General features: G+C 37.8%; 1 protein-coding gene across 2 annotated transcripts in view; it reads right to left on the reverse strand.

The window, feature by feature from the left end:
• The window catches only part of NAB1 (NGFI-A binding protein 1), a 50,482-nt gene that overhangs the window by 18,704 nt on the left and 14,199 nt on the right, over positions 1-17,579 (reverse strand). For both annotated transcript variants that reach the window (XM_069576972.1, XM_069576974.1), the window contains exon 3: positions 2,393-2,526. In XM_069576972.1, coding sequence (XP_069433073.1) covers positions 2,393-2,526 — 134 coding nt within the window. The remainder of the gene's footprint in view (positions 1-2,392; positions 2,527-17,579) is intronic.

Below are 17,579 nucleotides of genomic sequence, written 5' to 3' on the forward strand. Positions count from 1 at the left end.
AACAATGGGGAAACAGACAAACACAAGTACATGATACACTTTAAAAGGCCACTACCTAAGAATGCCTGACACAGAAAGCACCCAGTATTAATGAGGACACAAAATGAAAGAGGGAAAAAACCGAGGGCCGTGCTCTATGCGATCCTTCATGGACCAGTACAACTTAGAATAAAATGACAGCGATGACCACTTAAGATGAATGCTTAAGGCCACGTGAGAGTGAAGCGCATTCTGTCTACCTATCAAAACTATACCTGCATCTTCCGCCGATCTTCAGGCGTCCCTCTGCTGGGAAGCCATCCCACAGAAGCACACACACAGACATCAGATAGAGCTGCCAATTCAACTACGGCAAGTCACACGTTTCTAAGTTATACCTCAACACAAAAGATGGTAAAATGTGGAAAACACATCTCAGCAGCAACAAAATATGTATGAGGTTACTGTGGTATTACTTATAATGACAAAGGACTAGACAACTCATGTGTCCATCAAGAGACCAGTTTAATGAATCACGGTAGAGCCACATACTGCAGTTTCCTGCAGCTGTTAAAAAACAAACAAAAACAGTGACAAAGATGTATCTGTACTAATACAGCAAGGCCTCTAACACATGGTAAACTGAGAATGAAATACAACATAATGTAGACACGTGCTACTTCTTGTTTTTTCCAAAATAAAGAGAAAAGAAAAGGGGTAAGTGAGAAATACATGCACGCAGACAAACACTGGACGGATGAAAAAGACTAATAAAAACTACTAACAGTGAGAAGAGGAACAGAGTAACAAGACAGAAATGAGAGCGCAACTTTTGGCATTAGCTGCTTACTTAGTTTCAACTTACAATGTCAAAGTCTTATATATTTTAAAATGATTTAACTTAAAATACACAAAAGTAAATAAATACTCTAAAAAATAAAAATTGTTGAAACCAGTGGCTTCTGGGTCTTAGTATTCAGAAGGAAGGGGGAGCAGGGTAACTGCTTGGTAATAAGCCTTGTGTACTATAAGACTTCATATATCACGTACATGTACTACTTTGATTAAAGAAAATTATTTATGTAAATGTCAGAAAAAATTTTTTGTATAATACAGTGAAGAAAACGTCACAAAAATCAGCTCTTGAACATTCAACTCAAAAAGAAAAAAATCTTGTAAATAATTCTCCAGTATTGCTGTATATTCTTACCCTGATCGTTTATTCTGCATAATTTTACTTGTTGCTGATTTCTAAGTATGTGGGCTCTTGGCAGAACAGACGACAAAGCCACTATGAGTTAGGGAAAATAATGGTGATGAAAGCAAGTGCCTGTCTGGGTGGCTTTCAAGTTTGAACACGCACAAGAATCATAGCAGCTACTTGTGAAAGTTTGGACTCTAAGGTTCCATCCCCAGAGGATGTGATTTATTAGAGCTGGGAAGGGCGCTCAAGATATGGTCTTTTCAACATACACTCAGTCACGCCAATCCATCTCCTCACAGAGGCAGCGGCAAGCACAGCTGGGAGTGTACTGGAAATCAGGGTCCATATGAAGCCACGTGAACAAAATCAAACTGTTCCTCTATCTGCAGACAATGCTTAGCTTTTAAGTGAGAATAAGATGAAGAATATATTATGTGTATGTTTACGTTAGATTTTAAAATCACCACTGCTTTTCAACATGAGGTTTTTTATTTTAAACACATATTCCATACTTCACTTACTAGTAACCTAGTATTTTCCAATTTTCCTTTGCATACTGGGTAATGAAGTCTTTCTCTCTTTAGCTAATCTCATCAGATGGCAAAGTGAAGTTGCTCAGTTGTGTCCAACTCTTTGTGACCACATGGAACTGTAGCCTGCCAGGCTCCTCTGTCCATGGGATTTTCCAGGCAAGAATACTGGAGTGGGTTGGCCACTTCCTTCTCCAAGGGATCTTCCCAACTCAGCGATCCAACCCAGGTTCCCCACATTGCAGGCAGACTCTTTACCGTCTGAGCCACAAGGGAAGCCCCTCAGACTGGCAAACACTTTGCGAAAGAAAACACATTCCTTTCAAAAAGAGTTCAAAAAGTTCATGTAGTTTGTAGAGTATACAAATAAGTCTATAAACGCTGCTTAACTAAATCCTTTCATCACACTCAAAACCAAAGGATCTATGTGAGAGAAGAATGTTGAGAACCAGTACCAGACCAAGGCTACAGTGCTAGGGAACTATCTTTCAAAAGACAATAAAAGAGGATTATACAAATTAACAAAAACCACTTCAGCAACAATGTTTTGAAAATTCACTTCACTGTTGATAGAATTATTTAATTACACTTCTACTTTTCTTAAATATACTCTATCAATGGATTGTGTTTCAAGCTCTACTTTATCAAACTGCAAAAATACTGTCAGTTAAACACTTACTTGGTGGTTCTGTAAGTATATTTATAGGTGACTTCTCGAGAAATCTGCCTGGCCAGGGCAAAAAGTTCATCTCTTCTTGTCAGCAGGGCATTATCCTTTACACAGAGCTGAGCAGCTGCTTCATTAACGGTGAGCTGCATTTCAAAAGTTTCAAAAGTTATAAGCATTTTTATTTTGTCAATATAGAAAATGTTTCACTTAAGTATATAAAAATGTCACATCATTATGTAGTTAAATCATAATTTATGAAAATCAGAATAGCCTTTATTCCTAATTACTCTTATTGCCTAATTTCAGAAGAAAATCAAGTCACCTACACCTCTCAGAACTCAAACTAATCAACAGTCATCTTGGTTTTATTTATTTATACGCTTTATTTTTAAGTATAAGAATTCATGGAAAATAAGCAAAATAAAGTTTAAAAATGTTCTGCATCTTTTTTTGTTTATGAGAAACCAAGGGATCTGATTATATGATGATAATATTTCCTTAACTAAAACACAATCTATCTCAAAAATATATAAGCAGTTCATGCAGCTGAACACCAGAAAAATAAACAACCCAATCAAAAAATGGGCGAAAGAACTAAACAGACATTTCTCCAAAGAAGATATACAGATGGCTAACAAACACATGAAAAGATGCTCAACATCATTCATTATCACAGAAATGCAAATCAAAACCACAGTGAGGTACCATCTCACACCAGTCAGAATGGCTGCTATCAAACAGTCTACAAACAACAAACGCTAGAGAGGGTGCAGAGAAAAGGGAACCCTCTTATACTGTCCGCGGAAATGCAAACTAGTACAGCCAACATGGAGAACAGGGAGATTCCTAAAAAACTGCAAATGGAACTGCCTTATGACCCAGCAATCCCACTGCTAGGCACACACACCGAGGAAACCAGAATTGAAAGAGACACGTGTACCCCAATGTTCATCGCAGCACTGTTTATAATAGCCAGGACACGGATGCAACCTAGATGTCCATCAGCAGATGAATGGATAAGAAAGCTGTGATACATATACACAATGGAGTGTTACTCAGCCATTAAAAAGAATGCATTCGAATCAGTTCTAATGAGGTGGATGAAACTGGAGCCTATTATACAGAGTGAAGTCAGAAATAAAGACATCAATACAGTATATTAATGTACATATATGGAATTTAGAAAAATGGTAACAACGACCCTATATGAGAGACAGCAAAAGAAACACCGATACAAAGAACAGACTTTTGGACTCTGAGGGAGAAGGCGAGGGTGGGATGATCTGAGAGAATAGCACTGAAACATATATATTACCATGTGTGAAACAGATCGCCAGTCCAGGTTCGATGCATGAAACAGGGCACTCAAAGCCGGTGCACTGGGATGACCCAGAGGGAAGGGATGGGCAGGGAGGTGGGAGGGGGGTTTGGGACGGCGGGACATATGTACACCTGCGGCTGATTCATGTCAGTGTACGGCAAAAACCTCCACAGTATTGTAAAGTAATTAGCCTCCCATTAAATTAATTCACAAAATTGAATATACATCGTCTGATAGATATTTTTAAATGTGAACTGACATGAAAATTCGTAGGAAGGAATAAAAGTTAAATGATATTCATTATTCATAACATCATTTAGTAAAAGATAATAAAGTACTATCACACATGAGGGCAAAAAGGGAAAACAAGGTCTCTAAGACTCACACTGCTCTTGTTCAGTTACTAAGCTGTGTCTGACTCTGCAACCCCATGATGTGCAGCACACCACGCTCCCTTGTCCTTCACTATCTCCTCGAGTTGGTTCAAACTCATGTCCACTGAGGTCAGTGATGCCATCCAACCATCTCATCCGCTGTCACCCCCTTCTCCGCTTGCCCTCAATCTTTCCCAGTATACCGGTCTTTTCCAACGAGTCGACTCTCTGCATAAGGTGGCCGAAGTGTTAGAGCTTCAGCATCAGTCCTTTCAGTGAATATTCAGGGTTGATTTCCTTCAGGATTGACTGGTTTGATCGCTTTGCTGTCTAAGGGACTCTGAAGAGTCTTCTCTAGCACCACAGTTCGAAAGCATCAATTCTTCTTTACGGTCCAGCTCTTACCTCCGTACATGACTACTGGAAAAACCATAGCTTTAACTATACGGACCATTGTTGGCAAGGTGATGTCTCTGTTTTTTAATACACTGTATAGGTTTGTCATAGCTTTTCTTCCAAGGAGCAAATGTGTTTTAATTTCATGTAATTCCACTCTTTTATCTAAGTGTTAAATATTGCCAACATAGAGTTGCTCACTGACCAAACACCAGTTCTAAAAATTTAAATATCAAATGTTATCCTAAACTCCAAGTCTATAATTTGCTTAATAGCCTAGAAAATGTTTTTCATATAATTTTGTCGATTTAAATAGATGTAAGAAACTGCCAAGGGGTATATCAGACTTTTTTTAAAAAAAGCAAGAAACCCATTCCAGGCATGATTGACGGCAAATTGACGGGATTTGAAGGCAGAGAGGCGTAGGAGTTGTCTGCTCCATCACTTACCAGCTGTGTAATTCTGGACATGTGAAAACGTCTCAGAGCCTCAGTCTTCTCTGAGGCAAAACAGGATAATATCACTACCTCCAAGGACTCTAACAAGAAGTGAGAAGACACACTTGCCACAAAGTTGTCTTAGTATCAATTCTCATTTTCCTCTGATAAGGAATCAGGCACTCTTCCTCCCTACCCAGACATCCCACTTTATTCACAATAGTTTTTTTTAAGTTTTGAAAATACAGAGAAGCAAAAGAAAACAAATGTAACATGCATTCCATCCAGAATGACTATTAATATTTTTATGTATATTATTCCAGTATTCCTCTGTGTACATACATGTGAATATAGGTGTGTAACCTCCTTTCCTTCACTTAACATACGCTGTATTTTTTTTTTTATATGTTAAGGCAGAGACTTGGCTTGTAAGTCTCTGGCATGGGTTGTGAGCTTAATAAATACTGACTGACTAATGAATGTATTTAAGTATTCTTCACATTTTAATTTTTACTACCTAGACACACAAATCACTGAAGTTGGTGACTGCAGCCATGAAATTAAAAGAGGCTTACTCCTTGGAAGGAAAGTTATAACCAATCTAGACAGCACATTAAAAAGCAGAGATACTACTTTGCCAACAAAGGTTTGTATAGTTAAAGCTACGGTTTTTCCAGCAGTCATGTATGGATGTGAGAGTTGGGCCATAAAGAAAGCTGAGCACCGAGGAATTGATGCTTTTGAACTGTGGTGTTGGAGAAGACTCCTGAGAGTCCCTTGGACTGCAAGGAGATCCAACCAGTTCATCCTTAAGGAAATCAGCCCAGAATATTCATTGGAAGGACTGATGCTGAAGCTGAAATTCCAATACTTTGGCCACCGGATGTGAAGAACTGACTCATTTGAAAAGACCCTGATGCTGGGAAAGACTGAAGGCAGGAGGAGAAGGGGATGACAGAGGATGAGATGGTTGGATGGTATCACCAACTCAATGGACATGAGTTTGAGTAAGCTCCTGGAGTTGACGATGGACAGGGAAGCCTGGTGTGCTGCAATCCATGGGGTCACAAGGAGTCAGACATGACTGAGTGACTGAACTGAACTGAATGCTTCTAATATGGCTTCTAGCAATTAAGGCCAGGTTTCTTATTTTAAACCCATGCTGAATATAAAAGCATAATAGGAAGAAATTATTTTCAGCCTTCTCCCTCCCCTCCTAAAGAATCATCAGTAGATCAATTTCTTCCCGAAGTGTTTTTGATAAGCACAATGTTACAGGAGCAAAAAGTAAAATATACTTCAAAGAATAATTTCCTAAAAAAATTAACTTCAATTGCAGCTTAGTGGTAGCTACAATGACTTTTAAATATCCTTTTAGAGTTGCTTGTTATGTAGCTGGTTCTTTTTTGTGCTCATAAACCTAAGTAAGTATGGAGAAATTCTGATTGTCGGTAAGATATTTTAATTGACAACATCTCAGAGGTACCAGCTCATGCACAACCATAGATAATAACTTTCCAACATAAATTTAAAACAGTGCTCTAGTATTCCTTCCATCATCCTACCAGAAACCAAGAAAAGCAAACAGAACGCAATCTCTGTAACTGAATTCAGGCTCTAACAGACCGAAAACCCATACTGAACTCCCCAGGCCCTCAGAGAGCCTTCTGGCAGAAAAACTGAGGCTAGAGAAATAACCATAATATGAAGCCAATTCATCAGGCTTTCCCCTCAAAAATGTATTTTCTGTAAGTATCTTCTAGATTTCATAATCCTAAGTCGCTAATAATTAAATCAGTAACAGTTATGATGTATTTTAAAAAGAAAAACTCTCCGAAACCAGTAGTTAGTCACCGCAGCACCAAGCTGGCTTTTTAAAAGTTCTGAGTTTCTACTTTTGTTAAAAGTATAAAATAAGATAGTTTCCCTCACTGGTTTCCTTACTTCCTCCACTTCCTCCTTTCATAGCTAAAAATACCAAAACTCCATTCACATCTCTGTGGAAAGATTTCTTAAAGTTAGCCTTCTATTATTTATAACTAGATTTTAAAACTGTCTTTGCTGGGAGTATTTAAAATGATAATCTTTAACAATCAAATGAGTGTGACTTTCAATTAAGCTTCACATAAGTGTTAGCACAGAACTACAACATAAAGGCTATGTAACACGGAGGCTCAGAGGACAATCAAGACTTCCACTTCAAGCACAGGGAGGGCTATGTACGGTGCCTGGCCCTTCTCACACTTCTCACAGGAAAAATGTTGGCTAAAATTGAAAGAAAAAATATCTTTACATTAATAAGCCAGCAAGACAGTAAGAACTCCTGAAGCCAAAATGAATGAAGACAGTATCTCAAAAGACTCAGTTGAGGACAGATGCTAAACCAGATGAACTTAAGCTTCAATCTTCACAGCTTGTTAGGCTGGTGAGTATGTGGAGAGAGTGAGAGAAAAACGCCAGAATCCATCAAAGGAGAGGTTAAAGAGTCAAAGACCTTTCCTCCATAAAGGTGAAAATAATACCAAAGTACTATAGCGAAATGTAAGACAGAACAAGGCAGATACCTGTTCACGGTCCCCTCTTGCCCACAGGGAAATGCCAGGAGAATTACCTGTCTTGAACCTTATTGCTAATTGGCAGAGAATTTCATAAACCCAAATCAGCTCTTCACATGGATTTTCAGCCCTAATTCACACTAACAGCCTGAGAATTTACTTTCATGGGGCTCCAGAGTTGTAGTGTGTGAAGTACAGATGCCTGGTAGAAGCAAAAACAAAAAACCTCTAGGAGAGTCCATTTTCTTCCTAGCTCTCAAAACATTCCCAGTTTCAAGAAATATGAGCTCACAGATAGAAGTCATTAAACAGTCAAAGAAAGGAGTCAAAAGTAAAAACCAGCAGAAACAGACCCTCAAGGACTTCATTTAAAGAGATAAAAGGAGTTGAAAATATGACTACAAGAGTAATATAGTAAAAATGACCAAGAAAAATTGAGAAGTCAGAAGGAGAGAAGAATTACGGAGGAAGAAGAATTGGGGCACAGGAAAAAAAAGACTTCTAAAGCAGACAATAGTCACCTAACCACTGGCTTCTAAACACAATGAAAGCCAAAAGGCCAGGGAATGATATTTTTGATTACGAACAGAAAGTAAATGACACTATAGAATTTTTTTTTTCTTTTTTTTCTTTTTGTTTATTATTTTTTAAATTTTAAAAACTTTAATTCTTACATGCATTCCCAAACATGAACCCCCCTCCCACCTCCCTCCCCATAACATCTTTCTGGGTCATCCCCATGCACCAGCCCCAAGCATGCTGTATCCTGCGTCAGACATAGACTGGCGATTCAATTCACATGATAGTATACATGTTAGAATGTCATTCTCCCAAATCATCCCACCCTCTCCCTCTCCCTCTGAGTCCAAAAGTCCATTATACACATCTGTGTCTCTTTCCCTGTCTTGCATACAGGGTCGTCATTGCCATCTTCCTAAATTCCATATATATGTGTTAGTATACTGTATTGGTGTTTTTCTTTCTGGCTTACTTCACTCTGTATAATCGGCTCCAGTTTCATCCATCTCATCAGAACTGATTCAAATGAATTCTTTTTAACGGCTGAGTAATACTCCATTGTGTATATGTACCACAGCTTTCTTATCCATTCATCTGCTGATGGACATCTAGGTTGTTTCCATGTCCTGGCTATTATAAACAGTGCTGCGATGAACATTGGGGTACATGTGTCTCTTTCAATTCTGGTTTCCTCGGTGTGTATGCCCAGAAGTGGGATTGCTGGGTCATAAGGACACTATAGAATTTGATACCCAAAATAAGTAGCAATTAAGAATGAAGGCAAAGCTAGTGGTGGAGGTGATGCAATTCCAAATCCTAGAAGATGATGCTGTTAAAGAGCTGCATTCAATATGCCAGCAAATTTGGAAAACTCAGCAGTGGCCACAGGACTGGTTAGTTTTCATTCCAATCCCAAAGAAAGGCAATGCCAAAGAAGTCAAACTACTGTACAACTGTGCTCATCTCACACACTAGTAAGGTAATGCTCAAAATCCCTCAAGCCAGGCTTTAGCAGTATGTGAAACGAAAACTTCCAGATGTACAAGCTGGATTTAGAAAAGGCAGCAGAACCACAGATCAAATTGGCAGCATCTGCTGGATCACAGAAAAAGCAAGGGAATTACAGGAAAACATCTCTGCTTCACTGACTATGCTTAAAGCCTTTGACTGTGTGGATCCCAACAAACTGGAATATTCTTGAAGAGACGTGAATACCAGACCACTTTATCTGTCTCCTGAGAAATCTGTATGCAGGTCAAGAAGCAACAGTTAGAATTGGACATGGAACAACAGACTGATTCAAAATTGGCAGAGGAGTGCATCAAGGCTGTATACTGTCACCCTGCTTATTTAACTTATGTGCAGAGTACATCATGAGAAATGCCCGGCGAGATGAAGCACAAGCTGGAATCAAGATTGCCGGGAGAAATATCAATAACCTCAGATATGCAGATGACACCACCCTTATGGCAGAAAGTGAAGAACTAAAGAGCCTCTTGATGAAACAGGAGTGTGAAAAAGCTGATATAAAACTCAACATTCAGAAAACTAAGATCATGGTATCCAGTCCCATCACTTCATGGCAAATAGATGGGGAAACAGTGGGAACAGTGACAGACTTTATTTCTTGGGCTCCAAAATCACTGCAGATGGTTAACTCCAGCCATGAAATTAAAAGACACTTCCTCCTTGGAAGGAAAACTATGACCATCCCAGACAGCATATTAAAAAGCAGAGATATTACTTTGCCAACAAAGGTCTGTTTAGTCAAAGCTATGGTTTTTCCAGTGGTCATGTACAGATGTGAGAGTTGGACTATAAAGAAAGCTGAGCACAGAAGAATTGATGGTTTTGAACTGTGGTGTTGGAGAACTCTTGAGAGTTCCTTGGACTGCAAGGAGATCCAACCAGTCCACCCTAAAGGAAATCAGTCTGGAATATTCATTGGAAGGACTGATGCTGAAGCTGAAACTCCCAATATTTTGGCCACCTGCTGCGAAGAACTGACTCATTGGAAAAGACCCTGATGCTGGGAAAGACTGAAGGCAGGAGGAGAAGGGGATGACACAGGATGAGATAGTTGGAGGGCATCACTGACTCTATGGACATGAGTTTGAGTAAGCTCCAGAAGGTGGTGATGGACAGGGAAGCCTGGCGTGCTGCAATGAATAAGGTAGCAAAGAGTTGGATGTGCCTGAGAGATTGAACTGAACTGAACTGAGAAAAGCTTTTGTATACATATATATAAATATGTACAACAAATGTATTTTAGAAAACTTACACATTTTTTTCCTAACTAAAAAATTATAACATTTTGGTTCCATTTGTTTGACTCAGTATGAATAGAATGCTAGATTTCTAATTAAAAAACAGATATGCAACAAAGGTCTACTGTATAGCATAGGGAACTACAGTCAGTATCTTGTAATAACTTACCATGGAAAAAATTTCAAAAATAATATATCTATATTTGTATAACCAAATCACCTTGCACTGTACCTGAATCACTGTAAGTCAACTATACTTTAATTTAAAAATATATATTTAAAAAATCAAGATGCACAGTCTGGAAATGGGGCGGATGATTTGTAATAAGAAAATACTCTTGAAAATATGCTGCCTCAGATGTATACCCATCAATATCTCAGTACTAATATAGCCAATATCCTCCTCTTCTACCCAAACTTACTGCCACATTTCAAGTGAGATTTATCTGTTGTCAACCCAAGAAAATAAATTGCTTTACAATTAAAAAAAAAAACAAACCGCTTTCTCCTTGGAAGGAAAGCTATGACAAACCTAGACAGTGCATTAAAAAGCCAAGAAATCACTTTGCTGACAAAGGTCTGTGTAGTCAAAGCTATAGCTTTTCCAGTGGTCATGTACAAATACGAGAGTTGGACCGTAAAGAAGGCTGAGCACCGAACAACTGATGTGTTCAAACTGTGGTGCTGGAGAAGACTCTTGAGAGTCTCTTGGACAGCAAGGAGATCAAACCAGTCAATCCTAATGGAAATCAACCCTGAATATTCATTGGAAGGACTGATACTAAAGCTGAAGCTCCAATAGTCTGGCCACCTGATGCAAAGAGCTGACTCACTGGAAAAGATTCTGATGCTGGGAAAGAATGAGGGAAGGAGGAGAAGGGGCAACAGGGGATGAAGTGGCTGGAGGGAATCACTGATTCGGTGGATATGAGTTTGAGCGAATTCCAGGAGATAGTAATAGAAAGGGAAGCCTGGCATGCTGCAGTGCACAGGGTCGCAAAGAGCTGAACACAACTTAGCGGCAGAGCAACAGTAACAACAATGAGGGCAGAATGAAGCTATTTCCCAGTAGGGTGGGGAAGGAGACAGTTTGCCTACAGTAGGCCTTCATTAAGAAAATTCTAGATAATGCACTTCAAGTTAAAAGACACTAGTTCCAGATGGTAAATGGGAGATATGAAAAAGGGGAAGGGAAGAAATACAAAGGAAATAAATTCAAAACATCAGTCACTGTAGTAAATTTAAATGGACCAAATGTTTGCATTAAAAGACAAAGAACGCAAGATAGGATTTCTAAAAAACCCAACTATCAGTATTTACAAGAGATATATCGAAAACATAGATTCAGAAAAACCAAAAGGATGGAAAAAAGAAGTAACAAGCAATTAGTAACAGAAAGCACATGTATTAACATCAACACAAAAAATTTTAAAAAATGCATTATTAAAAAAATCAATACGGCCACTACATAATTCAAAAAGAAATAGACAAATTCACAATCAAAGTAGGTGATTTTAACACACGACTCAGTTACTAATAGAGCAAGCTGACAAAATAATAAAAAATTCAGTCCACAGAAGGTCTGAATAAGAGACCTAAAAAGCTTGTTAAAACAAACACACACAGAACACTCTAACAACAACTGCAGAAGCACGTTTAAAATACTGACCACATACTGGGCCATAACTAACATCTCTACATATTTTAAAGGGTGGCTGCTGCCGCTGCCAAGTCGCTTCAGTCGTGTCCGACTCTGTGCGACCCCACAGACAGCAGCCCACCAGGCTCCCCCGTCCCTGGGATTCTCCAGGCAAGAACACTGGAGTGGCTTGCCATTTCCTTCTCCAAGGCATGAAAGTGAAAAGTAAAAGTGAAGTCGCTCAGTCATGTCCGACTTTTTGCGAACCCATGGACTGCAGCCTAGCAGGCTCCTCTATCCATGGGATATTCCAGGCAAGAGTACCGGAGTGGGCTGCCATATCATGCAAATCATGTTCTCTGATCACAATGTAATTCAGTTAGAAATCATTAGGAAAAAGAACTAAGGAAAAACCTCTCATATTAGGAAATGAAAAAAAAAAAAAACCTTAACAATTTGTGAACAGAAAGCATAAATAAAAAAGAAATAATCAGAATTGAAACCTTTGGGAATAATGCTAATTCAACACATAGTGAGAATTCATGGCTTTAATTGCTTACATTATAAAAGAACAGCTGAATATTAATGAACTCAGGATAAAATATAAGTTAGAACAATAAACTATACGAAAGCAGATGTAAACAAACACAACGTAACTACAAAGATCAATTAAGCCAAAAGTGCTTCCTAATAAAGAAGTGGGAAGCTTTTCTGTAAAAGGTCAGACAGTAATATTTTAGGCTTTACAGACCAGTCTGTGTTACAACAACCCAACCCTACACTGTAGCTCAAAAGCAGCCACAGATAATGCATAAACAGAAAGGCATGTCTGTATTCCAAAGAAAGTTTATCTTCAAAATTAGGAAGTGGGCAAAATTTTGCCCACAGGCTTCGGTCTGCAGATCCCTGAAAAGATTAATACAACTGACAAATCTCTGGCAAGACTGATCAGGGGGAAAGAGACAAAGGTACAAACAATATTAGGTTTTAAAAACTATAAACTATCCCAGTAAGTTTGAACACTTAGTTGAAATGGACAAATTCTCAGAAAAAAATGTGACTTATCTAAAGTGACTCGAGAAGTAACACTAACCTAATAGCCCTATAATCTACTTTTTAAATGATCAAAAGGAAATATCCAGCATTTCTTTCAAGTATGAGATGTTGAAATTGTTCCACTCAAGCTGAGAGTTCGGAACAAAGCATTATAACTACTAGTAGTATGTTCAGGCGGAGAAGGCAATGGCACCCCACTCCAGTACTCCTGCCTGGAAAATCCCATGGACGGAGGGGCTTGGCGGGCTCCAGCAGCCCGGCAGGCTCCTCCATCCATGGGATTGCTAAGAGTCAGACACGACTGTGCGACTTCACTTTTTCTTTTCACTTTCATGCACTGGAGAAGGAAATGGCAACCCACTCCAGTGTTCTTGCCTGGAGAATCCCAGGGACGGGGGAGCCTGGTGGGCTGCCGTCTACGGGGTCGCACAGAGTCAGACACGACTGAAGCAGCTTAGCAGCAGCAATATGTTCAGGTCTACCAGGTTCCCTGATTTGACGATCCCCCTCTCTCAAAAGTAAAACTGCTGGGCTTCTCTGACACCCTCAGCCTTGCTTCTCAACATTCCGGTGGCAGCTGACCTAAACCGGGCACCCCCATGTACTCCATGGGCCAGGCTCCTTGTTTCTGCAATCTGCTTAGCACTCCCGTTTCCATTACACCTACAACCTGCCCACTGACTCCACCTTCTGCTCTTTCCCTCCGTCCTGTCTGCGTGCCAGAGCTCTTCGGCGAGAAGTCGCTATGGGATGACAGACATTCTCCGTAATGCCTACTTGTCTGTGTGCTTCTCTCTCTGAATATCACAAGCCCTTCCATTCTCCGCGGCCTTGCTATTCTCAACTTCGGTTTCCCTCTCTCTACCCATTTACTGCTTTGAAAGATTTGATGCACTCTGCTGACCTAGTTTACCACACACTCTACCAACACACCTGCGCAGAGGGAACTCTGCCTGCCTGGACCTCTTGGTAATCCTGCTCCTGGGTTTGTCCCTTAGCATCTGCCCCCACCAGTCACTAGTGTGGTTCTAGGCCTCAGCTTCTTGCATTATTGTGTTCACTGTCTGACTCCTCTCACCAGGCCACACCTAGCCATGTCCTAAGACCATCACTGATTCTCTAGCTTTAAAAAAAGTGACTATAACAACGATTCATTCTAAAATTTTCTACAGTAAAATGTAATGAATTATAAATTTTACAAGTATACTGGGAAACAAGTATAAAATGCATATAAAATGAGAATTTTATGTACTCGTGAGTTGAAAATTATTTTTCTGGTATAGATAACTTCCTGATGTTCATCTACTTGTGACCTACTTATATGTCTTCAAAGATTAAAAGCATAGTGTCCACAGAGTTTGTAATACTATACACAGGGTCAGAAATACTACCAAAAGTGGATTAAGAATAAGTCATATTTTTCCTTATTTAGAAATTGAGGACAAACTAGTAACCTTCTTTAGTCTTAGGAATTTAGAAAAACTCAAGTCTCTCTCTCATTTTAAACAGTCAAAAAAAAAAAGTGAAATTATCACAATACCTAAACGGTACACTTGATGGTAGCTTCTTTAATTCCCTCAGAATTTCATAATTTCTACCAAACTCTTGGATGGTTACTAGTTTGAAGAAAGTGCTCTGATGCACAAACTTCTATCCTAAAATATATTATCGGACCAGATTCACACACTTGACTTACAAATAGTAAGTGGTCTAAGTTTCGTTTCAAAAACACAGGCCGCATTTTCCAAAGCTACACCCCCACATCTCCGCCTACTAGCGTTCATTTTGATCGTTTCCTTCTTTTGGGAAACCCACAATGGTCTCGTTACTTAAATACCACCTGCGCCTATTTATTCAAAGAAGCAAAGCGCCCCTTCGGAAAAGTGAAGTGTGAAATAATTCATTTTGGATTTTTTAAAAGCAGGTTAGGAATTTTTTGAGTGAGATTGATAGGGTTTATTAAAGTCATCTCTTTAACATACTTTTGCTTTAATAAAAATACCAGTCCTTGACTGTGTTTCATCTGCCATATTTGAAAACTGTATGAAAGCTAGATTAAAGCATGAACCCGAGACTGCCAACATGTCTCACCCTTTGTTCCCTATCATAGTAGCCTTCAGTAGACTCCTCTACATGGGGTCACAGGCAATGAGAGTGTCAAAGTGTAGCTGAATTATAACGCTGCTTGTATTTTCTCCATCTGTCCACAAGTTCTTGCGAATTCATTATTGTATGCCAACAATACACAATTACACAAGGACATGCCCAAAGGAGATCAAATCAGAGTCCCTGAGACTTAATTCTGCTAACCAATTCTTTCATATTAAGCATCAGCAGACATTCACATCTACAATAATTTAAAAATATCAGATGGTGAAACTGCTGAAAAGAAGATTAATATATAAAAATCGGCCAGTGATAGTAATTTAAAAAGGAAACAATTTCATTTACAAATATATCCCCTTCATAGCTTACATATTCATGTATCCATACAAGCAAAATAAATGTAAGTGTTTATAATACAAACATTTAATACACACACATATAATACACAGTATTTGACCCAACAAGAAATGTTCAAAACTCTGAATAAAGAACTAAAAAAGTACATTAGAATATAGAAGAGCTAAGTAAATGCACATACTACGTTACTCTATGGGAGTTTTCATTATTGTAAATGTATCATTTTCCCCCCAATTAATCTATACCTTTAGGGCATTTCTAATCAAACACCAACAGAAATTTTGGGCAAATTTGACAAATACACTAAAAATTTCATTTGAGCAGGAGAAATGTGTAAGATTACCTAAAAAAAAGAAGCTACAAAAGAATCCTCTGAAGGGGCACTTGCCTTTCCATATATAAGATATACAGTAGCTGAAGTAACTTTATACCAGAGAAGGAACAGAGAATTAGATACGTGAAATGACACAGGACAAGATCAATGGCTATCACTATACAGAATTACATTTCCACATGGCAACCAGTCTAAAAGGTCAAAGGACAAGTGATAATCTGGAAAAATATTTACAGTCTAAGACAAAAAGTTAATATACTTACAATATAAAAAGTTTTTACCAATATTTCAAAGGTAAGACAACTCCAACATTAAAACAAAGGATATGACTATAAAATTGGATGTCTATTTACCATAAGAAAAGATGCTCTTCCTCAACAATGGAAGTTACTTTGAGCAATGAAAGTTTTTCTTAGACTGACGAAAATTAAAAATGACAAAAGCAATATTAGCAACAGTGTGGAAAAATGGACACTTGCATATAATGATGAAGAAAATATAAACTGTTCTAGCTTTTTTAGAAGGCAATTAAGCACTATCTACTAAAATATTAAACCTACATATTCTTTGGGCCCATAATTTTACATGTTGGAATCTATTCCATAGGAAAACATGTACAAATCTGTAAAGGTGTATGTGTAGCATATTCAAGTCTCACCACATATAAAATTTTTTAAAAATGAAAACACATTAAGTGACATCAAAAAGTGAATGGTTAAGATAACAGCACATTCACACTGTGAAATATAATTAACCCATAAACAAATACAGCAGCTCTATATGTAACTGCCTAAAAATATATCTAATGGTATGCTGTACTTTGAGTATATTATTAAGTTTTTTTAAAAAGAATTTGGATAAGAGTGTGCAAAATATGACCCCACATTTGAATATGTAAAGAAAAGTAGCTGGATGTTTACAGATTCAATTACTTCACATCTTTCTGTAGTAACTGAATACTTTTTCAGTGAGTATATACTATTTTTTGTGTTTAAGTACAAGTCTGTGGGGAATGATCTTATGTTTCTAACATGAAATACTGCATTCAATTGAACATTTTTTCCCAAGGAGAATTTCTCTCTTTCGTCTAATGGATAAATGGCTATAAATTTTAGCTATCAAACAGCTTTTGTTTAAAAAAGGTAATTTTTTTTTGCTATACAAGAATTTATTTTTTTAATTTTTTTTAATTTTTATTTTGACTTTATTTTACTTTACAATACTGTAAAAAAGGTAATTTTGAAATGCACTTATTTTTCAAGCATTTATTGAGTACATTAGATTCTGAAGATATAAAAATTAATGAGATATAATTTCTGCCTTGAAGAATCCCAAAGTATACTATGAGGGACAGACCAATATATTAAAAAGTACAATAAAGTGTTGAAGCTACTGTGAGAGAAGCATGTACAGGGATAAAAATGGAAAGGAAAGGTCATTCTCCTTAGGGGAAAACACGCTATAAAAGACAAGCTCATGCTTGAGTCTTAGATGACGTGCTGGCCAGACAGACAAGAAAAAGGGAGCAAATGTAAAAGAAATATACATACATGTATTCTTCTACTTAAGCAAAATATTTCTAGATAAAACGCTACAAAAATAAAATGAGGATTTTTAATATCAAACATCACACCAAAACAATATTCAAAGCTACAATAATTCTTCTAACATTCATCTAATATCATTTTGTTTCCTATGCTAGCTGAAAATCACTTTAAGTTCTGGTTATTTTTTACAACTTTTTTTCCTAAAAAGTCTACAACAATGATTTTTAAGTTAGATTTTAAATTTCATTTTTAATTCTTAATTAAAAGACAAACTGCCTTCTAAATGCA

This window comes from Ovis canadensis, chromosome 2 (genome assembly GCF_042477335.2).
Source record: "Ovis canadensis isolate MfBH-ARS-UI-01 breed Bighorn chromosome 2, ARS-UI_OviCan_v2, whole genome shotgun sequence".
NCBI classification, from domain to species: domain Eukaryota; kingdom Metazoa; phylum Chordata; class Mammalia; order Artiodactyla; family Bovidae; genus Ovis; species Ovis canadensis.